Source organism: Camponotus vicinus, unplaced genomic scaffold (genome assembly GCF_025532165.1).
Source record: "Camponotus vicinus isolate PSW18456_S1 unplaced genomic scaffold, iyCamVici1.0 SCAF_6, whole genome shotgun sequence".
NCBI classification, from domain to species: Eukaryota; Metazoa; Arthropoda; class Insecta; order Hymenoptera; family Formicidae; genus Camponotus; species Camponotus vicinus.
Window position 1 is genome coordinate 14,775,888 of NW_028141978.1, and position 27,120 is coordinate 14,803,007.

General features: G+C 37.2%; 2 protein-coding genes and 1 pseudogene across 2 annotated transcripts; all 3 read right to left on the reverse strand.

The window, feature by feature from the left end:
- Nucleotides 1-943: 943 nt before the first annotated feature.
- LOC145973270 (zinc finger BED domain-containing protein 4-like) lies at nt 944-16,918 on the reverse strand (annotated as a pseudogene).
- Nucleotides 16,919-19,397: 2,479 nt separating this feature from the next.
- LOC145973271 (uncharacterized) lies at nt 19,398-20,205 on the reverse strand. The gene is made up of 2 exons (XM_083102529.1): nt 20,133-20,205; nt 19,398-20,044 (listed from the first exon to the last, which is right to left on the reverse strand). Exons 1-2 carry the CDS (start codon nt 20,203-20,205, stop codon nt 19,398-19,400), a joined length of 720 nt encoding a protein of 239 aa, XP_082958655.1.
- A 2,212-nt stretch (nt 20,206-22,417) lies between these two features.
- On the reverse strand, nt 22,418-23,257 carry LOC145973272 (uncharacterized). Its single transcript, XM_083102530.1, has one exon. It carries the CDS (start codon nt 23,255-23,257, stop codon nt 22,418-22,420), a length of 840 nt encoding a protein of 279 aa, XP_082958656.1.
- Between the last annotated feature and the right edge of the window lie 3,863 nt (nt 23,258-27,120).

A 27,120-nucleotide genomic window follows, 5' to 3' on the forward strand; every position in this document is an offset into this window, starting at 1 on the left:
ATTGATGGCGATTAAAAATCACTCGATGAAAGAAACACGCGCGGACACGTTACTACACGACGCGACGACGCGACGACGCGACAATGCGACGATAATTACGACTCGGCGACTGCAAGCAGTTTTTTGTCATGGTAGGTTGCGGTAGGTTAAGGTACTACTGGCGCTATCGAAAGCGATCATGTGTTCGATTGAAGAATGCGGTAAACATAATAAACATTTAACATAATAATAATATTAAACATTTTTCTCTCCCGGGCTTGATTTTCGAGATATTCGACTGGATGGATTAAAATGGGCCACCCTGTATATATAAACACATAGTTGTTTTGAAGAAAAAATATATAATTTGCAATTAACAATTCCATATTTTTTCTTAAAAACAACTATGTGTTTTCTTTACACCAATTGATTCCTCTCATTATTTTGTACATAAAAGTATTAAGGTAAGATAATCGAAAAATGAATATTTTACAAGATATTTTACGGTTTATGTAGAATTAAGAAATTATTTCAAGCCTCATAACTCAAAAAGTACTTAACGAAAAGGTACTTAATTATAGTGTTTTGGAAAGCTCTCGAGATAAGCTACAAGAATGTGCAAAAATATATAGGGTGTTCCATTTAAAAAGTTGGAGGTGACCTTCACGTGACTTTCAGCTGACTCTTCAAGGTCAAACTAATGGCACCGTCTCATGTCCCCCTTGAAACCATATAACTTTTGTTTGAAACGTTTTTTTCTATAATCAAAATTGAAAAAGTTATTCGGGGTGATCGATTAAAATGACACCCTGTATATGTATATATACATCGAATAATATTTATTATTATATTTTTTTTTAATATTTATAAGATACATGAAATAATAAGAAACACATATCATGATGATTAATACATGAAATACTAAGTATTAGTATGTTAAATGATTTAATGTTTAAAATTTTGATTAATAAAAATTTTTATTTATTTTCAAAAGGATTTGGTATTCAATTATGTCATCGTGAAGATGTCCTCTTTGTGGTGTTATTACGGAACCACCAACTAAACATTCCTTCAACGGATGCACTACTCGGAAGTGCCGTATTATAGATAAATATTTATTTTCAAGCTTTATAGCCAAGAAAAGGAACTTGGTTTACAATAAACCTTAAGCACTCATCCATCCACACCATATAAACTGCAAAACCTCCGCTATTAACAGACTTCATTCGCTCGCGTTCGCTTATGTTCTAACCTGTCTCCGCTTCCTCTCCTTCTCTTTCCAGAGTCTTTTTAGTATCCTCCCTTTTTCTGTTCCTAATTCATCGTTACATAATGTATCTAGTCTTTCCCTATAACTCTTACCCAAATTTACAAACCAATCGCCAATCACCGTGCATTCCCCTACATAATGTTCCAGATTATCCCTACCCAGTTTACAAAATCCTCCCCCAACCAATATTTATTTGCTTCCTCCATATTACTGCACCTCAATCCTATCAACGCTCTAATACCATCACCCGACATTGTCTTGTCCATATTTACATTTAATAAATATCTAGGCTTATTACACGCTATACCCAGCTCCTTGTATCTTATATTGTACCGCGCATTTCTAATCTTACTGTCAGTAGTTTGTTCTTGTAAATCTTGTTCTCTTTCTCTTATTACCCTGAGCATCTCGATACCTTCCCTTCTTGCAGTTATTATCGCTTCAAGACCCCACCCCAAATTATTAAAATAACTTTCCCTTTCACTACTGAATAGATCTTTCTTTCCCCTGCCCGAAATCATCTCCGTTTTATCTTTTTCTTCCCAACATGCCGCCATTAGCCTATTCGAACTACTCTCTCTGCTCCTCTTTTCATACTTTATAGCTCTTAATCCCTAGTCAATTTTTAATTTCTTTATGCCCAACTCTCTCAAGATCATATACCGCGGCGTACAGAATTCCATTCTAAAAGTCCATCTGATGTAGTCCAGCCATACCTTTTCTAATTCATTTTTCTCCATCCACCCCCATACTTCCACCCCATATTCCATAACACTTTTGACCAGATAATTAAACAATGTCCGTCTCCTCTTAAAATCATCTTTACATATCCTTTCGCCGAGGCCCCATACCTTATTTACTGCTAATCTTCCTTTCCTGCCCATTTCCTTCATATGATCCGTGTAATTCCCTTTTCTATTGAACGTGAACCCCAAATACTTGAAAGTCTTCACCTCCTCTATTCTTTCCTTACCCCATTTCCAATTTCTATCTAACTTACCACCACTATTAAAAATCATGACCTTTGTTTTTTCTGTACTTAGTTCTAGCTTCCTATCCTTCAAAAATCTTTTCAGTGTATCCATCATATCATCCAGTGCCTCTTTATTCTTGGCCAGTAGAACCATGTCGTCGGCGTAAGCTAACGACCATACTCTGCACATGCCCAATGCAATACCACCTATATTTCGCTTCTCTAACGCCTCGTCTAAATCCGCAATATAAAGACTGAACAGGTCTGGACTCAGAACACAACCATGCCTCACACCAATCTTCGTGATGAAGTTTCTCGTAATCCCCTTGTTTGTCCTGACTGATGTATCCGTTTCTTCATACAACCCTTTAATCCTGTTTAACAAGCCGCTGCCAACCCCTTTTTGTTCCAGTATCTTCCATAATTTTCCCCTCTTTACCTTGTCGAAAGCGGCTTTCAAGTCGATAAAAAGAGCACACACCTTGACATCTCCACGTTCCTTTACTTTCTCCCTCTGTACAATGTGGTTCAGAATAAAGATGTTGTCCATAGTAGATCTTCCCTTCCTGAAACCCGCCTGACTTTCAGGCAGCATTCCTTTCGCTTCTATAACTTCTTTTAATCTATTCCTCAGAATTTCGGCATACACCTTATATGCTGAGCACAGTAGTGAAATTCCTCTGTAGTTTTCTGCCTTCTCTTTATCTCCTCTCTTATACAGCGGAACCACTATGCTCATTTTCCACTCCGATGGAATAGTTCCTTCCTTCCATATCTGTTTTATTAAGTCCACCAGACAACCCCTCACCGCTGAACCACAAAACCTCAAAGCTTCCATCGGGATTCCGTCTATTCCAGCTGCTTTGCCTAATTTCATCCTCATTACTGCGTCCGCTATCTCCCCCTCCTCTAACTCTCTCTCCTCTTCTTGCTCATACCTTTCGTGTTTCTCACCTCGTATTTCCATAGTAATTGTACCGTCCCCTTCTTCACCTTTCTTTCTCCCAGTTCCGTTCTCCTTCATTGTTATCTCCTTCTCCGTGCCTCCCAATAACTTCATAAAATGCTTTCTCCACTCTTCTCCTTGAATATTGTTCTCCGTCCATTCCTTCTTCTTTCTTCGCCTGTTTATAAACCTCCAAATCTCTTTTTCATTCCTCAAATTTCTCAACTCCTCCTCTTCTTCCGCTCTTTTGTCCTTCCTTCTTCTCTCTAACAACTCCCTAAAGTCTCTCCTTCCTTTCATAAAGTCTTCTCTTCTACCTTTCCCCTTTTTCCATCTCTTGTACTTTCTTTTTACCTCCCTTTTTTTCCTCGTGCAACTTCTGCTCCACCAGTCCTTATGTCCTATTTCTTTCCTCCTCGGTTTTTTAACCTCCTTATAAATCAGTGCACTATGTATGAGCTCTTTTATTCTTCTCCATTTCTTTTCTACCGGCCACGACTTTTGCCACTCCACGCTCCCTAGCTCCGTCGTTCTCTCGAAATATAGTCTCCTCGCTTCCTTGTCCCAGTTTATTATTTTCCTCCCGGTATTTAGTTCCACGTACCCTTCATCTCCTTCTTCTGCATCCTGTCTTCCAGTCCCCTCCATCTTCATTGCCAAGGGTAAGTGATCCGAGTCCACCCTGTCGTCTACCTTAAATTCTAACACTTTGTCATGTATGTATTCGTTTACAATAATATAGTCGATTACCGAACTCCCTCTCGCACCTACATAAGTAAATTCGCCTTCCCAGTCCCCCATTGTTCTACCGTTTAGTATATACCAGCCTCTTTCATCCATCATATCCGTAAACTGCCTACCTCCATTACATACTACTTTGTCCTTGCTTTTCCTTTCCACATCACAGTCCGCCAGTCTGTCCCTTCCGAACTCCCCTATCCTTATGTTGAAATCGCCTCCTATGATTATTCCTTCTCGCTCATGCCTTTCAGTAATATTCTTTAATGTTGTCTCTAAATCATTCACCAGGCCTTTATTATAAATTGTAAAAATATTCAGCATTGTACCGTCTGCTGAAAGCCATGTATGAGCAATGCCGTTTGATAACATTGCAGTCTTTACCACATCGTAACCCCTAATCCAACTTTTCTTTACTCCTATCAAAATTCCGCCAATCGCCCTACCTTTTTTCTTTTCCCTCCCCGCTTTTATGTTCACCCACTCGTGAGACCCTGGTAATTTGTCCTTAATCCTATCCCAACCTTTCTCCTCTAGCCATGTCTCGCATAAACCTACAAAATCATTTCTTATTATATACTTCCAAAAATCCTTGTCCTGTCTCTCTAAACCGGCTACATTCCAGAATAAAACCCTTCTTCTCCTGTTATTCTCTCTCTCCAATCTTCCATTGTCCTTCTTACCCTCTTCCTCATCTACCTTTTTCCTCGACTCATCCTTTAATTGGCTACCCTTCAAAAATTTTTCTTTTCTATAAGCGTGTTCTCCTCTTCATTCCACACATACTTCCTTCCTTGTATTTCCAATTTCTTGTATCCTATTTTAACCCGTTTTCCATCCATCTTTTCTTTCCGCGCGCGGTCTCTTATCAATCTTTGCACCTCCCTTTCCTCGAACGACAGGTCATGATCGATGAAAATTTTTCTGCTCCCTAGCTTACTCTTTGATTTCATTACAATTTCCTTCGAATCCCAGCAGTCCATTTCCACAACAATTACCTCCTTCCCCTTCTTACCTGATGTTTGCATATTCTTCACCTTCTCCTTAACTCCAAACTCCTTCTCCAGAAATGTCTCTGCTGTTTCCCTTATACATCTACTATCTTCCTTTTGCAATCCTCTAATTACAAATTTATTTCTTCTTTCCCTCTTATCACTTATGCTTCTTTCGCTCTTCTTTACTAACTCTGTCACCCTTCCTACAATCTCTTCAATTTTGGCCCCCTTTTCGTCCACGACTATGTCTTCCTTTGATTGTTCCATCTTCCGTAGCCTCACCTCTAACTTATCCATTCTGTCCTCCAACCTTTTTTCTCTTATGGTCCAACCCTCCTCTAATTTGCTCATTCTCTCTTTCATCCCTTTCATCTCCATCTTCATATCCTTCAACTCCGCATTTATCTCTCTCAAAATTGTCATCATCGAACCGTCCTCTTCATTCTTCTTCAGCACCATCCTGTCTACATCCCCTTCTCTCTTCTCACCCTCGGGTCCGGTTCCTACTAATCGCTTGTCCAAGACTGGGGGCGATCTTATCGTCTTGTTATCTCTCTTAAAGATGTCATTCCCATTCTGTACTTCCCCCTCTCTTTTCCTCTTAGCTTTCTCCAATTCACATGCCATATCCTTTTCGCGTCTCACAAAATTTAATATGCTGGTCGAATTCGCTCTTTCCCTCATTCTCAGTTCTTTCTTTGAAAGCCTTCCTTTACCTCTTTTCTCTTCTTTTGGAGTAACCTGATCTTCTTTATCCGTTTTTTTCCTTCCTGACTTATCTACCATCTTATCTGCGCCCCCATTTACATCCGCCATCAATTCGCTCTCGTCCATCCCGCTCGCCAATTCGCTGTCCATCTCTATGCTCAATCTATCTCGCCAATGAACTCGCTCATCGAACGCCAAGCTGATTGGTTGGTTCTTCTAAGAACCAATCCCGTTCAACTATTCCCGAGCAGTTTGGCTCGCCGAACGCGCCTAGTGCCGCCACCTACACCGTCTACGCAACGCAAATTTCGCTCTCTTTTGGAACGCACCCTCCTTCCCCCCCTTCGTACCCTAACCTCACGCTCTCACTTTTGCCTTTAACACTCCTTTCTATAATATTACTGGGATTCCAACTTCCGTTATTATCCTATCCTGATTCTCTATTATTCCTTCTACCTATCCAACCCTCTGACGCCCGCCACGCTTCCTATTACTGCCTATACTCTCACTCGCTCTCACCGCCTCACAACCACACTTACACACCGCACTCGCTCCTCTAACCAAGTCCAAGTGCCGTATTATATTTAATAAAGTTTTTTAATTGCAGTGTAATCATTTAACATACTAATACTGCAGTTATCCGATTTTAAAAATCGATACAATTCTTGTGTGGATTCAACTTTTTTTACTTGCTGATCAAAAGCAAAAAAGTCATCGCGGTCGTCGAGTTTCTCACTAAGATTAGGGGAACTCTCAGTAAAACGGATTCCTAATAAATCTTCTAAATAATTTTTAGCGAGTTTCCTTTCTTCTCCATTTATCCAATTTAATTTGAATTTAGGGTGTAAACAACTTGCAATAATAAGCTCTTCTTTTTCAAATAATGCGGAAAATCTAGAATTATATATGTTCAGAATCAATGAATAAATATTATTCTTTATTTAAAAAATAACAAATTAATTTTAGCAAATTACCTTTTATTTAAACCTTGTTGTATAGCTGCGATTAGTGATTGGCAATATGTAAATCCACTTTTATTGAATTTTTCTAATTTTTCTTTTAGTTTTTAAGACCGGTAATAAGTATCCCATGTACATTCCTGTCTCGCTTTGCAATATATCTAAGGCTTGCGCTAAAGGTTTCATTACTTAAATCAAACAAAATGAGGAAAAGATACATTTTATTAAACATATACATATTACAACCTCTGCATATATATATATTACAATTACATATTAATACATATTGTAATTTATTTAGAGGTATACCTGACAATATTCTTCTAGGAATTTAATTTCATTTTCTGTCAGTCTTTGCAAATTACAATAATCGAGGCATTGATTAATTTTTTCGGGATCATTTTTTGAAAGAGTTACTAATTGCGATACAGAATCATAAGTAGAGTTCTATCTATCAAAATAGAAAAAGATGACAAAAATATAGAAAATTATTACTTAATAAAATGATTTAATAATTATTTAATAAATTATTTATAAAAAAATACTTATATATACTTATATGCAGAGTTGAATAAAAATATAATGAGAAATAAAAGTGAATATTTTGATTAACGTGATTAATATTGAAAAATAATAAATATGCAACTTATTTGATCATAGGATTGGTGACAGTTGTCAATGCTTTTTATTATTATGTCAAGAGAATAATATCTGAGATATTTATATATAAGTCACTGTTACGTCCGGTGGACTCCATGATTCTTTTCTTTCCTCGAAACAATATCGTGGAAGAAAGAAATCAAGGATCGACTTGCATTTGGAATGCAAAGCGATTCTTCTTAGGAATAAAGATAGCGCGTAGAAGAACACAACCTAACCCGCGTGTATCGCCATTAAACTTTAACAAATCTAATTCAGAGAATGGCCAGTCGAGATAGCGCTAACGGAACACTAAATAAATTCTTGAATTAAGAGACGCGAAATTATTATAAGAAATTCCAACAGCCGTATTCATTGGTATAGCTTACTCTTGAAACCGCTCTATCTCAGGGATTATTAAAACAAAGATCCGCTGGTCCTCGGGAGATTGACAAATAATAAACATAAGACCTTTCGAAATTGATAGTGCACGTGCGCTCGTTCGACAGGCCACCCTCAAGCGTTCTCCGAATCGCCAAATCATCAAGCGATAAGATAATCAGCCACAGACATCTATACTATATACTAGACCGCTAACTTGCGTCAAATACATGTCCACGAAATTTATGTACTAAATTCTCACGCATGCGTAACGTTGGTGGACAGTAGTCACGTTTGTGATTGGTTGATGTTATGTACAATGTACGTAAGTATGTAATTTGTGTATAAACTTACAGTTGAATATAAGTTATTTTTAAATAATATATAATGTTCTTCGTTTTTAATTAAAATTTATTACAGCCTTTAAAGATAAAATATATCAAAATATATTTAAAAGGTATATGATATAATTAAAATCAAGATTAAAAATATATATAGAAGATTAAAAATATATAAAGATTAAAAATATATGTGTATAACATTTATATATATATATTTATATTTATTTTATTACAAAATTAAAAGTTTATAATGTAAAAAGTACAAGTTTTAAGGTGAAAACTTAAATATTAGCTGGCTACAAGTGTCCACCATATTAATTTTCCACCAATATTACGCATGCGCGACCGCCATATTACATGATTTTCGGGGACACATTTTATGTACAAAATCAAGGAGTTAGCGATCTAGTTATAGTATAGATATCTGTGTAATCAGCTCACTCCCACTCTCTACTGGATGGAGCTAAGTCTCGAGCCAAAGGGCTTAACCAATTAAAATCTTAAGACACCCCTCTCCTCTTAAAAATCAAGCTCCTTAGGAAGGGAGTAATAGAAATTATTTCATTGCCTAAAAAAGATTCCCCACCATCCAGAAGAGAGGAGGAGCAAAAACTTTAAAACTCACAAGCTGAAGTCGCGGAGACACAGAATCTTTTTCTAAATTCCGACGTTCAATATCTATCAGTGAACTCTCTCTCTCTTCACGTGCCGCTAAAATTCACGAATCATTTTCGATAAGTAAAGTGAAGTGAGTGAGGTGTACACGTTGGACCAACCGAGCCTTCCATTCATCATCAACCACCAACCAGCCACGTGCGCTTCCAGCTCCGGCCAGATCAAATTTTTCTCAGCACATTTCAACGCTCACTATAATTAGTAAGTCTAATTTAATTTTATCGTCTTCCCCCTCTCGTGTTAACTGATTGTCATTGGGAATGATCCTTGACCGATAGATAAATGAAAGAAATATTCAACATCCAGTTTCGAGGAAATAAGTTTCAATAATTCGATAATCATTTTATTTTTCCTTATCCCACTCCCCTTTCTAATCCACCTATCATTCTTCCCTGTTCGCCGGGAATCTCCGTAAGGCGATTCGCGAACAATTCCCTGTTCGCCGGGAATCTCCGCAAGGCGATTCGCGAACAATTCCCTGTTCGCCGGGAATCTCCGCAAGGCGATTCGCGAACAATTCCCTGTTCGCCGGGAATCTCCGCAAGGCGATTCGCGAACAATTCTCTGTTCGCCGGGAATCTCCGCAAGGTGATTCGCGAACAATTCCTAATCCGAATTGAGTCTCTGAGAGCCGATTCCCTTTTGAGGTTTCCTAAATTTGAAATCTTTCTTTGAAACCATTTCCGAGTCATGTTAATTCCTTTCATTTTCCTTCTATTTATTACTTAACTATCTCTTTATTTGTACGACCAATTTAAACTTAAGAGTAAAATCTTTCGGAACGGGTTATTATTTTGCCTAAGTCTTAGCCATCTTTTCCCAATGACAACAGTAATAGAATTAATAATAGCTAGTCTAACATCAAGTCTGTAAGCTATCCCTCATTCAGCGTCAAATTATTACTAGTGCCTCGCCCCGGTAAACGGCGGGCAGCGTTGCTGTGGCGGAATCGGCAGAACAGACGGTCGAGAGAGAGACAGGCTCAATCTTTACCGAAACTCACTAATGGCGATACCTTAAATAATATTAATACTAATTCGGCCGTTAGCAGTATAAAACTTGACACTAGCACACATCCTCCTAACCCCTCTTCCCCACTCCTTATCCCGAATTATTCTCCAGTCTCTTCCCCAGATCATCCTTCTTCCCCCTCCTGTACACCTGTTCCGGTCCCCGCGCCGTCGTCTGCTTTAGACCCCAGATCTCCTACCCCGATCCCACCGGAACTTTCTCCTTCCCCAGCTACTCCCTCTACCCTTGTTTTTGAACCCTCTCCTTTGCCTTCTCCCGCACCCTCCTTAGAATCTCCCCCTCCTTCCCCCATACCTGTTATCACCCTTGATTCAGACCCTCCTTCCCCTTCCACCCCCTCACAGTCTTCAGAATTCGGCGAGGCCCTGGAAGATTTCGCGAGAGATCTTCCCGACCTTGAAGAAGATTCCCACGACTCCGACTTCCCTGCCGATTCCCCGTCGGAACATCCTAACCGTGACGAAACTTCTGAACCTCCCCATCCCGATCCTTTAAATTATTTCCTATCTCAGTTCCCCCTCCTCGATTTCCCCTTACCAGAAGGAGCCTTCTGCGTGGGCCCTGGTCCAGTGGACCACGAAGAATTATTGCATTACCTGACCACCGCCCCTTCCAACTCAATCATCCCCTGGTACTTCCCCGGTTCCCGATTTCCACTGGGAGTCCCAATCCAAGCTCTGTGGAAAAATTCCCGCCGTCCACTATCCAATTTGAAAATTCTTGACCCTTTGTCCTCTCCCCTTTAGCTTTATAATACACATGTTTAGATAGGAAAATTTGAGATAAAAAGAAATAAATTTTGTAATAATCCAGCCAGGATTAATTATTTAAGGTTAGATTTCCCACTATTTACCCTGGCTGACGACCCCCGAACCTATGTAACACCCGCGAAATCCCACACACACACACACACACACACACACACAAATACAACACACAAAAAATTTTAATTATATTTTGTATTTTTAAAAGATTTTTATATAACTCTGTAAATATGTTTCATATCTCCCGCAACTAATTATTGAATAAATTATAATTTATAGTAAAATTCTTATTTTCTTTATACCCGCTCTCATTCCCTCAAGACCGAATCTTGCTTGCGCTTGACCCGATCTGTACACACACCCGCAAAGTGTGTCACCGGGTAAGTAGGTTGCGTCCTTCCAGATGGCCCGACCTTTCAAGGGTCTGGACATAACATCACCAAGTGACTTGTATATAAATATTACAAATATACTTTCTAGGTACTAAAATCGTTATGCTATCATGAAATCTAAGATTAAATAAATTTCATATTTACTACCTAATACAAGAAATTTTTTACCTGGTAATAACGGGGGTTTTCAAATAGACGCCACAAGTTTCCTTTATTTTGTCAGATATTTGTGTAGATTGATTCTGCTTATTCCATAATTTGGTTAATTTGGCAAATGTCAATCTATATAGTTTTTTGTACAAAATATCACTATCTATAGCTTCCTCGGAATCTTTTACCGCGACAAGGTTTAAAGTGTGACTCGCACATCTATGATGTGGCGGAAGGGTAAGCGAATTTTCTGCATCCGTGTCTTCTATATCGTTTGTAATTAAGAGATTATTTAAATCGTGAAATTCTACAGCATTAGATGTTTCATCTTCATCTTTTTCAAAACTCCTAAAAAATATTATTTATATTATATATATATATATATATATATATATATATATATATATATACAGGGTGTCCCATTTTAAGTGTCCACCCCAAATATCTCTCATTTTTGATTTTAGAGAAAAATGGTTAGGTTCAGACATGTTTGGTATGGTTTCGAGAGGGCTATAAGATGGTACCATTGATTAGACCTTGAAGAGTCATTTGAAGGTCACGTGAAGGTCACTTCAATTTTTTTAAATGGAACACCCTATATATTTTTACACATTCTTGTAGCTCATCTCGAGGGCTTTCCTAAACACTATAATTAAGTTAGTTTTCATTAAGTACTTTTTCGCGTTATGAAGCTTGAAATCATTTCTTAATTTTACATAAACCGTAAAATATCTTGTAAAACATTCATTTTTCGATTATCTTACTTTAATACTTTTATGCACAAAATAATGAGAGGAATCAATTGGTGTAAAGAAAACACATAGTTGTTTCGAAGAAAAAAAATGTAATTTGCAATTAACAATTACATTTTTTTTCTTCGAAACAACTATGTGTTTTCTTTACACCAATTGATTCCTCTCATTATTTTGTGCATAAAAGTATTAAGGTAAGATAATCGAAAAATGAATGTTTTACAAGATATTTTACGGTTTATGTAAAATTAAGAAATGATTTCAAGCTTCATAACTCGAAAAGTACTTAATGAAAACTAACTTAATTATAGTGTTTTGGAAAGCCCTCGAGATGAGCTACAAGAATGTGTAAAAATATATAGGGTGTTCCATTTAAAAAAATTGAAGTGACCTTCACGTGACCTTCAAATGACTCTTCAAGGTCAAATCAATGGTATCATCTTATGGCCCCCTCGAAACCATACAACTTTTGTCTGAAATATTTTTGTTTGCTGGGCTTAGTTTTTGAGATATTTTACTGTCCAAGTTAAAATGGGACACCCTGTATATACAGGGTGATTCTGAACAAACGTTTGTCTTTAAAATATCAAATTGAATTCACTTAGAAATCACTTAGAATTCATTCAAGAATTTGATATTTTAAAGACGTTCAGAATCACCCTGTATATATATATTGTTACGCCCGGGGCGGGGACTTCGATAGATATCGAAGTCGCGCGGTAAAGAGATCGGCCGCTCGCGGGACGCGCTAAATAAACAAGCACTTAAGGAAACTAATAAACTTTAATGCACTGCACAATTACAACACAAACGGTAACTCAGAACGTAAATACACAATAATAATAACACGGATCGACTCGTAAGAGAAACGCGTCCACACAGCCTGACAGCTGGCTCCAGACTAAAATGACAGCCGCCGCTGTCAACAATCTCTTGACAACGGACTTCTTCTCGTTCCACGACGGACTCGACCGCGACCCGAACGACCGGGACGTAACACTTGCTCCCCTCTCGAAAGATTGTCGTCCCGACAATCACGTTGTGGTAAGTCTTCAAAGGAATCTCGTCGTATTTCAGCTCCCGACGTGTCTCCATGTTCTCCCTGAACTGCTGTTGCAGGTTACCGAACCACACGTCTTCTTGGGATCAAACGACTTCGCAGATTCCAACGACTTCACTGATTTTCTCCTTAGAGAAAAATCTTCAGGCAAGAGGGGGGTATCTTCCCGTGGACCCTCCGTTCTCCCAAGAGAACTCCTCAGGCCCCTGCCTCGGCATTCGCCCGAAGACCCACGGGAAAACCACGGGTCAAAAACCGTGGATGAGGCAGTCTTCGTCCTCTAATGTTCAAATAATTCCTTTTGTTTTCCTTTCTGACTTCCTCTCCTTCCTTCCTTAATCTTTCTTGTCAAATTCGGAATTGTTTCCAAAATTTCTTTTCCTTAAACAACAAAAATAATTAAACGAGTAAACAGCACCAAACTCTTTTATCCAAAACTTTCTTTTCGGGCCTCGGATGTAGAACCATTCCCTAATCAAAATAAATCCGGGAGTCCCTCCCACAACACTTCGAGGATTAGTCTACCAATTAGAATTCATTCAGAAGACAATAAGAATCAAAACAACCATTATTAAAACAAGCACTGGAAATTAGGAATATTGCCATCCAGGCATTCTAATGAAAGAATTAATCCCCTATTCAAGATACATCCGGGCTCGCCCCTTTTTTACACACACTGGCTGCAAATAAATTTTCATTAACACAGTTTCAACAAAGTTTTAAAACACTTCTTTTATTAATAATTTTATTTTCCACGGCAAAATTCATTTTTCTACTCCTCTTTTTTAGAGAGACACTCCGCCCGAAAATGGCCTGTGTCACCACACTTCCAACATTCCTGAGATTTATTTTCGTCTTTTTGATTAAATTTACTTTTCGAGAAACTACTTTCTTGGATGACTTTTACAGCCATCGCTCTTTCCACCGCGATTTTTAAAGAAGTGATATCTTCTAACTGAAGAGTTCTTCTCAGGAAACCGTCCGATAGCGCAGCTATAAACTGGGCACAAGCGATCTTATCCCTCACTTCGTGAGAACACTCAGGGTAAGCAAGACGCGAAAGCCTCTCCAGATCTGCACCCAAAGTAGCCAAATCTTCCGAACTCTTTTGTTTTCTATTAGTAAACTGGGTATAGTAAGTCTGGGCCAAATGCCCCTCCCCGAAACGCAACTCTAACTTCGATTTCAGCTCGTCGAATTTTAGATTCTCTATTTCAAAAATCCCATCCAAAATCGAACGTGCCTTTCCCCTCAAACAGGCAGCCAAGGCCACGGTTTTCTGAGAATCGCTCCAGTTATTTGCCCGCGCTATCAAAACGAATTGAGTGAGAAACTCACGCAAGGGGACACTCCCGTCATAATTATCGGTTTTTAATTTTAGGCCCAAGCCGAGATTCGAATTTTCTAATCGCGGACTATTATAAGAAGGACTTAGCTGTTGATCCTGTCGTAATCTCCCCTCCAGACGTCGGAGCTCGCTGTCTCGCTCCCGGAGCTGCGCCTCAAATTCGGCTCGCATCTGCAAGCGTTCCTCTCGCAGCTCCCGGATCTCTCGCATCGCCGCCTGAAGAGTGATCGTCTCTGCCGACGGGCTGGGAGTCGCGGCTCGTATCCTCTTTCGTGTAGAGACGCCCGTGGGATCCTGTTGCCCGATGTTTGTCGTCGACATTCTAAATTCAGCGTCCTCACAAAGTTGGCAAAATCACGTCCCGATTGATCCTTCAGTATCCCGTCGATCCCGGACGAGCCCCCAAAATGTTACGCCCGGGGCGGGGACTTCGATAGATATCGAAGTCGCGCGGTAAAGAGATCGACCGCTCGCGGGACGCGCTAAATAAACAAGCACTTAAGGAAACTAATAAACTTTAATGCACTGCACAATTACAACACAAACGGTAACTCAGAACGTAAATACACAATAATAATAACACGGATCGACTCGTAAGAGAAACGCGTCCACACAGCCTGACAGCTGGCTCCAGACTAAAATGACAGCCGCCGCTGTCAACAACCTCTTGACAACGGACTTCTTCTCGTTCCACGACGGACTCGACCGCGACCCGAACCAGGGACGTAACAATACATATATATATATATATATATATATATATATATATATAATACAAATTATTATATCCATATTTATATTGTATATAATTTGCACAGATAATTATTATTATATAATTATTTGTATTACATGATAAAAAGAAATGTATGTGAGCGAAGAAATACTGTATTCGTTTGCACATGTAAAAAAATTTAAATAATATACTAAATATATTTTTCTTAAAACAAACTCTTACCGAAAAGCTTTAACAAAATTGTTTCCATTGTCGGTAGTTGTACAGCACACTTTATTTTGGATATGATATTCCAGGAAGACTGAGTTAATTGCTCGAGCTAAAACATCGTATGTTTGCCTTTTATCCTACGGCAAGCCAATGCAGCCGACTCTCTTTCAAAAGTTACAGGATTCACCCAATGAATAGTTATTCCTAAATAACTCCTACAAATTTAGATTTTAATTTATAAAATATAAAAATTTGCAATTCAACGAAAATATAAAAATATAAAATAATATCACTAACCTTTTTGCTTTGCTACAAATCTGCTGTTGTCGCAATTAGTTCAATTTCTGTCAATTTTCTTTCCAGAGTAGCTTTCATTTTATGGTATGTTTCACAAACTTTGTCTCTTAATGTTTTTCTACACATTATACGAATATATAAAGGAAGTCCAATTCTAAGCAAATTAATGAATGCTGGACTGTCTACAATGGAAAGAGGTTGAATATCTTCAATAATAAAGCGTAGTATCGCTTTATCTAATGCTTTTTGAGTAACTGCTGTGCTCCAAGAGCCCCATCTCTCCAATATTTGACATTTGTTTGGAATATTATTCTGAGGATCTTCACTTGGACGTTTATTTGATAATTTCAGTTTTGCCTTATCTATGTTCTCCAATAGATGTGAATGTTTTGCCTATTAATTTTATTTTATCTATTAATTTCGTATATATACACAACAGAAGGAGAAAGAAAGAGAAAAGGAGAGAAAGATAGAAATAACATATCAATATAATAGTCTTGATATTTGAAACATGTATATAAAATAATTTCATAATAAGTACAGAAATAATAACATAATAAAAATTTCTCTGAAAAGTAAAAAGCATTTACGAAAAATTTCATAAGAAAAGTTAAAATTTGTAAAGCTAATATTGTGTTAACATTTGTTTCCATTAAAAAAGAGAATTTTGCATATTTTTCTCAGTCTGTAAATTAAAAAAAATAAAACAAATTGTAATTTAGACAATTTTTAAATTGAAAAAACCGTTAATGTAATCAAGCTATGTCATACTTTCGATACCTACTTTTTTGTAGATTTTTTATTCAAGGTTGAATGTCATATAATTATGTATTGTTTCCTAAAAGTTTAAAATTAAAAATTAAAAAAATAAAAAGTTTAAAATTAAAAATTAAAAATATAATTTTCTAATTATTTAATTTTATTATAATTTATAATAATATTATAATTTATTTAATATTTATTTATTTAACTATTTATTTAATATTAATTTTTATGTAAAAATTTTTTATGAAATAAATTATTCTTTTAATTTTAATTTAACATAAGAAATTTATGGACTATATCCATATTTATATTGTATATAATTTGTACAGTTTCGATTCATTAATTTAAATAAAAGAAAGATTTGAGTATACAAGTCTTTACGAAATCAACATTAAACAGATTATTTTATTTGCTTATTATTTATTATTTATTATTATTCATTATAATTTTCAATTCATATTTACTTTTTGAAACTACTATTTTAAGAATAACAATTATATAAACAACTGAATTTGATAAGAATATAATAATCCATAAGTAAAAATAAAAATAATTACTAAAAAAATAAAATTTTATTAAAAATATTTTTTAATAAAAATGTATTAATATTAAATAAATAAAAACTTACATTTATATGTTTTCTTAAATTTAAAGTTGAAGTTTTACTTGCATGAATAATTTTCTTGCAAATTTTGCACAAAAATGCCCAGTTTTTCTCGTTTTTCAAAAGTTTTTGCTGTAATTCAAATACTTCTGCATATGCTAGCCATGGCATTTTATAATCCTTCTCTGAAGATTGAGATGTCTCCATTGCTTCCTAATTATACATAAATATATATCAGTGTCAGATTCGTTATGAGAGATACGCGTATCCATAAAGCATTACACACGCGATAAGATCCAAACATAATAAAATAAATTAAAATTAAATAAAATTTGGAGAAATAATATCCTAAAGTCATGCAAATAATCGCGAAAAATCTGGTGAAAGACGAAATGCAACACTTACTTACCATATATCTTATCCCTTTAGAATCAGGCAGAGATGTTCCTATTGCAGAGATATTCACTTGCCAAAACACGTGCAGCTCGCAGTTAAATGCTAATTACGATATTTCAACGGATAATTTCACGGAAACTCATGAAAAACACATGATACACTTCGTCAAGAATGTTAATCATAAACCAATTCCCGAGACGAGATAGTAAGCAGTGATGCCAGATTGAAGACGTAGATTGTGTCGTGTGTCGGGAACAATTGAGAGCATGCGCATTGGATCGTAAAGTATCGATAAAAGCGTTTATGCGCAAGCGCAAGGCGACCTAATACAATTTGCAGAGATTTAAAATACATATAAAGTAACTATTAAAGTAATTATTAAATTAGTTACTAGTTACCGAAAATATGTAACTGAGTTAAGTTACAGTTACAAATTGAAAAAAAGGAATGAGTTAAGTTAGAGTTACCGAAGAAAAGTAACTATAACTGTAACTTCGTTACAAGTAACGAGTTACTTCCCAACCCTGGTTTTAGATTATTTCATTATTTCATTAGACAATGGTCCAATGTTATGTACCATCTTGCAAAAACAGATCGGATATGAGTGGTTGGAAAAGAAGGATAAATTCCGGACAAAAGAAAAAAAAGTTTCATTCCATAGGTAGCAAATTTATACATGTACTAAAAATAATGCTAAATTTGAATGTTTTATTGTGATAAATCTAATTCTTAACGATATATAATTGTATAGGTTTCCAAAAGATCCGATAGCACGTAATCGTTGGCTACAGATCTTAAATCTGGATGCATCGTTAATTTCTATTCGAGCATATTTATGTTCAGATCATTTTAAGGAAGATTTTAATAAAAGATGTGCAAATACTACACTTCTACCTAATAGTTTACCAAAAGGGATAGAGGTATGAGCAACAGTAAATATTTTAATAAAAATGGCTTTTTCTTTTTCTCTTTCCTATTTATATTTTTTAGAAAGAACATGAAACAGACATATTATCCGTTTCGAATGAGGAAACTGTAGAAATATATTTATCCGACAATGATCTTTGTAAGATGCAAAAAGAAGAAAATGCACCAAGGCCAAGAACACCAGAACAAAACAATACATCATTATTAATTACAGATTGTTCTACAGGTAAGAATACGATTTTAATATAATTTTAAAAAATCTCCTGTCGAGATATTAAAATAATTTTTATATTTAGCAGTACCTTCAACGTCAACTGCAGACAAAACAACTATGATGACATATTTTTGTTCATTTAACACGAGCTATTATAGAAAAATATTTAAAAGTAAGATTACATTATATAGCATTAAATTCCACAAATAAAAGTAACAATAAGCGTCAAGTATTTAATAAAATGGTATTATTTCAAGGTATGTAAACGTGCGATAAATATATTGTGGGCTTTTTTTTAATTTTTAGCTTTATTAATTATTATTTCTTTTACAAAATTTTATTTCATTTTATTTTTACAATCTTAGGTTGCCAAGTTATTCTTGGCGAAGTCTTTATTAAATTGATTTTTCCGAGCTCTTCTCCTCGACTATTAAAAATTTCTGTCTGGGTTCCCCTCGTCCGTTTTCTGGAGGACCGAGGAGTCCTTGGGGGAGATGAACGAGGAATCGCTGGAGCTGGTGAGAAAGTTCTTTCTTCGAGGTATATCGGGATCAGTCTCCAAGGCAGGAACTGGACAACCTTCCGAGGATCGTTTGGCATTGGTTATGCCGAAGGTCTGGAAGGTCTCGAGGATCCCGAGGATCTGGATGGTCTCGAGGGTCAGGAAGGTCTCGAAGATCCCGAGGATCTGGAAGGTCTCGAGGGTCAGGAAGGTCTCGAAGATCCCGAGGATCTGGATGGTTTCGAGGGTCAGGAAGGTCTCGAAGATCCCAAGGATCTGGATGGTCTCGAGGGTCAGGAAGGTCTCGAAGATCCCGAGGATCTGGATGGTCTCGAGGGTCAGGAAGGTCTCGAAGATCTCAAAAGATTATTCGCTGAATAGCTAGAAGCTATTCCTGCGAGGTTACAAGGAGGTGTCGAGTCGTCTTTTTGCCGCTTCTTAAATATACTTTCTGATGTTTTTGATATGCGAGAAATTGATCTTTATCTGTCGCGCCCTTTAGCGGCATTAATTATAATTTAAATTAACGCTAACTTCATCGCGTCCGTCAATGCCTCCCGAGACTGCGCTCGGTGCGGCGTGCGTCAAATAGTGGCGAGCGTTAGAGACGCCACAGGACCCCTTCCGCTGTATATTGGTTAAGGGATCTAAAAACGGACTGGTGGTTTGGATGTTCGACTACTGCGCGTTTGAAGTTCTTCTGACTGTTTTAGTTTAACCGTTTTTTCTTTAAGATTTTTTGTTATGATGTCATCTTCTTCCAGGATGTATGCTGGTTTAACTCTATCTATGGACACATTTATATTTTTTCTGTTTTTACTGATAGTGATGACTTTATCGTTCCTTTTTATTACTTTATACGGTCCTTCATACGGAGGTCGTAGAATTCCGCCGATTGCTTCGTTTCGGACGAAAACGTGCGATGCTGTTTTCATATCCTGAAAAATAAAAGTCGTTGTTTCACCATGTCTTTTTACCTCTTGCGGTTTCAGTTTTTGCATGCTTTTCTTAAGTTCTTCTAGAATTTCTCCATGATTTTCTTCGAGAACTTCTGGAGTGTTTTTCTGTAGGAATTGTCCTGGCAATCTGATTGGCTCTCCATAAACCATTTCTGCTGTTGTTGCTTGCAGATCTTCTTTCCATGCCGCTCTAATGCCCATTAATACTACTGGTAGGATTTCTACCCAATTTTCCGTTTGATGGCATTTGATAGCTGTTTTTAGCTGTCTATGGAAGCGTTCCACTAGACCGTTCGCTGAGGGATGGTATGCTGTGGTCCTAAGATGCGTGGAGCCTGTTAGTTGCATTAACCGTTTGAATAATTCTGCTTCAAACTGTCGGCCTTGATCTGTAGTTATGCGGAGTGGTATGCCGAACCTTGCCATCCAGTTGGTAAAAATGACTGTTGCCACCGTGTTTGCTGAAATATCTGGTAGTGGTATTGCTTTTGGCCATCTTGAGAATCTATCTATAATCGTTAGGCAGTATCGACATCCTTTAGAGATTGGCATAGGTCCAATGATATCAACGTGTATGTGTTCAAAACGTCCTGAAGGAACTTGGAAATGTCCGATTGGTGCTTTGTTGTGCCTTGTAATTTTCGCTTTTTGGCATTGAAGACAGGCTTGTGCCCATTTGCAATCACGTTAAATTCCTGGCCATACGAAGCGTTGTGTTATAAGCTTCACAGTTGCCTTGACACCTGGATGTGACAAACCATGCAACGATTGAAAAATCTTTTTTCGAAATGGTCTGGTTACGAATGGGCGTGAAAATTTTGATTCTTCGTCACAATATAGCGTGATTTCTGTTCCCGGAATTGGTACTTCTTTTAACCTTAGAACTCCATCTCCTTGCAGAACTTCTAGAAGCTCCTCATCAGCCTTTTGTGATTTTGCTAATTCTTCGAAATTTATTGCTTTATGAATGCTTTCCACTCTTGAAAGGGTATCTGCTGTTATGTTTTCCTTTTCAGATATGTGCTGAGTGTCCGTGGAAAATTGCCCTATAAATTCAAGGTGGCGTGCTTGACGTGGAGAACTACGAAGCGGATCTTTGTTGAAAGCATAGATGAGGGGTTTGTGATCTGTGAATATTGTAAAATTTCGTCCTTCAAGGAGATGTCGGTAGTGTTTAACTGCTAAGTAAATTGCTAAGAGCTCTCTGTCGTAAGGGCTGTATTTTCGTTGTGCTGGACTAAATTTCTTGCTCATGAACGCCAGTGGCTGCCAATCTTTTCCGATTTTTTGTTGGATTACTGCTCCCATAGCGTTGTCAGAGGCATCGGCTGTCAGAACTAGCTCAGCTTGAGGATCCGGATGTGCCAGTAGTGTAGCTCGGGACAAACTCTGTTTAGTTTTTTTGAACGCTTCTTCCAATTCTTGCGTCCATACAATAGGTGATTTCTTTTTCTTCGTTGTGCCAGTTAATGTTTCATTTAATTTAGCTTGGTCCTCTGCTGCACCAGGAATGAATCTTCTGTAAAAGTTTAACATCCCCAGGAATTGACGCATTTCTTTTACTGTTTTTGGTTTTGGGAAATTTTCAATAGCTTGTACTTTTTCAGGAAAAGGTTTGATTCCTTTTGCTGTAACCAAATATCCCAAGAATTTTACTTGGTTTTCCCCGAAGTTGCATTTGGTTTGATTAATTATTAGATCGTATTTATCCAATTGACGGAATACTTTCCGTAGATGCGTTTCGTGTTCCTCTTCTGACTTTGATGCTACAAGTATGTCGTCTATATATGCATAGCAAAAGTCTAGTCCATGTAAGATCTCGTTAATGAAATGCTGAAATGTTTGTGCTGCGTTGCGTAATCCAAACGGCATATATTTGTATTCGAAAAGGCCGAAAGGAGTTGTGATTGCTGTTTTGGGGATATCCTCTTCATGTATAGGTATTTGATTATATGCTCTTACTAAATCTAAGGTTGAAAATATTCTTTTGCCCTCTAACGTCTGTGTGAAATCCTCAATGTGAGGTATTGGGTATCTATCTGGCACAGTTCTTGCGTTTAATTTCCTATAATCTCCGCATGGTCGCCATGAATTTTCTTTTTTGGGTGCCATATGAAGAGGTGAGGCCCACGGGCTTTTTGATGGTTGAATTATCCCTTCCTTTAGCAAGAGATCAAATTCTGCTTTGGCTGCTTTTAATTTGTCAGGTGCTAGGCGGCGTGGGCGACATCCTTCTGGTGGACCTGCCGTGGTTTTGATGTAATGCACTGTCGTGTGCCGTGCTTCTTTTCTGATTCTGCCTAATTTAGTTATGTTGGGAAACTCTGCGAGAAGATTGTGATATTTTGTCTGTTTTGACAATATTTTGATTGAACTGACGTTTCCTTTCTCGAAGACACATTTAGTTTTTTTTGTATATAATCCTATTCTTCCATCGATCAGACGTCTTTTTTGTAAATCTGGGAGTAGATGGTAAAAAGATAAAAAATCAGCGCCTATGAGTGGTTGCGTTACATCAGCTATGATGAATCGCCATAAGAATGTTCTTCTTAAGCCGAAATTTGGTTCCAACGTTATTTGTCCGTAGGTGCGTATGATTGTTCCGTTGGCTGCGTTGATACGTGCTTGACCATAGCGGACCTCGGACTAGTCTGCGTGGATAGACACTGACATCTGATCCTGTATCTATAAGGTATTGGACTTTGGTTTTAATGTCTGTGACTATGAGGCGGCAAGAACGCGAGTCCGAGTCGTTGGCCGCCATCAACGACTTCCTCCTCGTTTTTCTTCCTATATTTGCAGGGTTGTTGACATTTATTTGCTTTATCTCCGAAGCGTCGATGGTAAAAACATATTTCCTCGTCATTTTTGTTCGCTCGATTTTGAGATATGCTTTGCGATCGCTTTCTTGGTGTCCAATTTCTGGATCGACTTCTTGAGCGATTAAGTTGCCTATTATTCAATTTTGCAATTTGTTCAGTTAATTTTTTAATTTGGTCTTCCATGGTTTGTTTTTCAGTGGTGCTGTTTGCAGTAGCTGCTACTGATCGGTTAGTTACCTCGGCTATTCGATCGGCTTGTTCAGCAACTTCCTCAAGTCTGTCTTCTGTCCTTGTTGTGAGTATGATTTGCATTTGTGAGGGCAGTCGTCCTAGCCACAAGGTACGGAGGAGTTGTTCTGGTACATTTGTTCCGGCGAGTGTTCGTAAGTGCCGTAAGAACTGTGACGGTTTTCTGTCACCAAGTTCTTCATGCTCTAGTAATTGGCGGGTTCGTTGTTCCTGAGTAATCGTCAAGCGTTGAATAAGTGCTTTTTTAATGGCTTCATATTTTCCAGCTTCCGGGGGTTGTGTGATGATGTCCCTCACTTCTCGTGCGTATTTTGTCTCAATGTGCGCTATGACATATAAATATTTTGTTGCATCTTGCGTTATTCCTCCTAGGGCGAACTGTCCTTCCAGTTGTGCGAACCAGAGTTCCGGTTCTTCTGGCCAGAAAGGAGGTGCTTTAATTGCGAGACGGCCTATTTGTTGATTATCTCCGTCCATATTGGGGTCACCAATTTGTCACCTTTTTGTTAATTTTTAACTTTATTAATTATTATTTTTTTTACAAAATTTTATTTCATTTTATTTTTACAATCTTAGGTTGCCAAGTTATTCTTGGCGAAGTCTTTGTTAAATTGATTTTTTCGAGCTCTTCTCCTCGACTATTAAAAATTTCTGTCTGAGTTCCCCTCGTCCGTTTTCTGGAGGACCGAGGAGTCCTTGGGGGAGATGAACGAGGAGTCGCTGGAGCTGGTGAGAAAGTTCTTTCTTCGAGGTATATCGGGATCAGTCTCCAAGGCAGGAACTGGACAACCTTCCGAGGATCGTTTGGCATTGGTTATGCCGAAGGTCTGGAAGGTCTCGAGGATCCCGAGGATCTGGATGGTCTCGAGGGTCAGGAAGGTCTCGAAGATCCCGAGGATCTGGAAGGTCTCGAGGGTCAGGAAGGTCTCGAAGATCCCGAGGATCTGGATGGTTTCGAGGGTCAGGAAGGTCTCGAAGATCCCAAGGATCTGGATGGTCTCGAGGGTCAGGAAGGTCTCGAAGATCCCGAGGATCTGGATGGTCTCGAGGGTCAGGAAGGTCTCGAAAATCTCAAAAGATTATTCGCTGAATAGCTAGAAGCTATTCCTGCGAGGTTACAAGGAGGTGTCGAGTCGTCTTTTTGCCGCTTCTTAAATATACTTTCTGATGTTTTTGATATGCGAGAAATTGATCTTTATCTGTCGCGCCCTTTAGCGGCATTAATTATAATTTAAATTAACGCTAACTTCATCGCGTCCGTCAATGCCTCCCGAGACCGCGCTCGGTGCGGCGTGCGTCAAATAGTGGCGAGCGTTAGAGACGCCACATATATAATATAATTATAATGATAAATTCTTGAACGTCGCCAGTAGATAAAATAAATGAAAGTAATTTAAATCGACCACACTGGCAATTTATTGGTTGAAAATGTATCACAACGTTTCGACCATGGGTTTTGGTCCTTATCAAGTGAACTAAAATTATTACACATAATATAAACAGTAAATAAATTACAATAAAATGTGAACAAAAAATGGAAAAAATTATATACATACAGTATCTTAGGTAACTAATACATGGTGAGAAATAAAGAAATCACTGTGTCAAAATTCAGTCATGTCAACCTCTCGATCCAACACAAAGAGAAAGACTAAACCACCTTTATTAATCTATCATAAATATTGTTTAAACTTTCAGTGTCCTTTTGTAAGTTAACAGTGTTGTCAAACTTTTTGATGAAAAACATTTCAGCAATTTCTCTCTTTCTCACATGTCTCTCATTGTGCAGAATAACCGGTGTTGACCAATTGAAGTCATGATTAAGTTCCAATTTATGTTTGCTAACCACAGAAAGATTGCTTTCGTGCAATTTAATGTTGTTGCAATGTTCTTTGACACGAGTGCCTAAATGTCTTTTTGTTTGGCCAATATATGACATATTACAATTTTTACAGTCTAACTTGTTAACAACTTCAGTCCTGCTATTAATAGGCAATCTATCTTTTCCACGTTTAATTAATGCATTCAGTTTATTAGGTACATTATAGACAACATTAAGACCCACATTTTTGAAAAGGCGACTAATCTCATCACTCAAGCCCTCCACAAACGGTAAAGAAATGTAAAAAGGTGTAGTCGCATTATCACATTCCATATTCATATTTACATTGTCGCGATGTTTTAAAAATTCTAGTCTTTTTTTAACGTAACGATTAATAATTTGAGTTGGAAAACAGTTGTTGGAAAGAATCTGTTTAATAATATCAATGTTCTTAAAATGAAATCGAACGTCGGATAATAAAATAGCGCGTCAACAAGATTATAAATGGTGTTCATTTTATATTTAAACGGATGCTTGGAATAAAAATTAATGTATCTATTAGAACAAGTAGGTTTTCTGTACCAATCCGTCAAAAGCCGACCCTCCGAACGAATAACAGTCGTGTCCAAAAAACTAATACGCGAATCAGACTCAGTTTCATGTGTAAATGTCAAACGTTGATGATAATCATTGAAAGTCGATATAATCTCGTCAATCTTTGAGCGTGGAACAATGCGTTGTGATACATTTTCAACCAATAAATTGCCAGTGTGGCCGATTTAAATTACTTTCATTTAATATAATTATTATATAATTTATATTATGAATATGATAGGAAAATTTGTTAATACATATTTTTCTATAATAAATTATACTTGTGAATAAAATCATATGAATAATTTATTTCATTCACTTAGACAATCTATACTATTAACCTCTTTGCTTTTTATACTATTAATCTCTTCGCGGATTTTGTACATATACTGACGTACACTACGACCCAGTCAGCAAAGTCTGTTCAAACAGATTTTGTCAATTTCTGCTACAAATTTTTGTCGACAATAAGATTGCAGATTGTATAAAAAATTTGTTATATCAAATAATAATAACAGAATGTCAGCAGAAATGTTACAAAACCTGCTGACATAATTTGATAGCAGAAACTGAACAGGATTTGTTTAAAATTATCATAGCAGATTGGTGGCAGAAATCGAGCAAGATCTGCGCAACACAGTTTGATAACAGATTGGTTGCAGAAACCGAGCAGGATCTGCGCAATGAAATTTGATAATTGAATCAAATTCTTGGCAGATATCGAGTAGAGCCTGCTGATATAACTGACGGCAGATTGATGGCAGAAATTGAACAGGATCTGTGCGACGCAATTTGACAACAGATTGTCGGCAGAAACCGAGCAGGATCTGCGCAATGAAATTTGATGTCAAATTATCGCCAGAAATCGAGTAAAGCCTGCAGATATAACTGACGGCAAATTGATAGCAGAATAGAAATTTAACAAGATCTGTGAGGCGCAATTTGATAGCAAATTGATAACAAAAATCGAGCAGGATTTGCGTACACAATCTCTGATAGCAGATTGACGGCAGAAACGGAACAGAGTTTGCATGATTCGATAGTTCCTTCACTTACCGCTACGTGAGCTGTACTTTCTCGTAATCTAATTTCTGTCAGAAATATATATAAAGTCGCGAATATGAATAAAAGACTATATATACTATAATATGAAAAAATATAGTAATTATCATTTTAATTTCTATCACTTTAATTTCTGATATCTGATACAAGCAGATGAGATTCAAAATATTAAACTGATTGGAATAATTATTCATGTACTGCCTATTTGAGGCATAAAGCAAGAATTTAATTCTAAATAAATTACATCTCCAGTTTTACAAGTTACATTTACTTTTATCATTTACTTTATTATTAATTTAATTAAATTAAATTAGTCCTTTGCTATATGAGATATAACTACGATATAACATATATTATATTAACACATATTAACATATATTACGATATAACATATGACATATATGTCATTTTAGAAGAAAATTGTAATTAACTTGCCGATAATATTCTTATTTAGCACTTGTAATAATCAATTTTGTTGCATTTATATAATATTAATAAAAGTAAGCGCAAATCTTGTGCAGTTTCTGTTGTCAATTTGCCATCAGGTTGCATGCGCAGATTCTGCTCGGTTTCTGCTGGCAATCTAACATCAAATTGCATCGCACAGATCTTGCTCGGTTTCTGCCGACAGTTTGTTGACAGGTTATGTTTTACAGACTCTGTCGCCAAAACAAAAGCTTAATGCGGACACAGATGGCTACGGTTCTGATGTGGGATTCTGATCGAATTTGCTGCCAATCTGCTGCCAACCTGCTAACATTTTGCTTACTGGGGACGCATGCGTAGAATAACATCCAATAAAAACGTGGCATATGTTTTCCTCGTCGTCCCTCCCGCAGTGGCTTCCCCCCCTTGTCCAAGT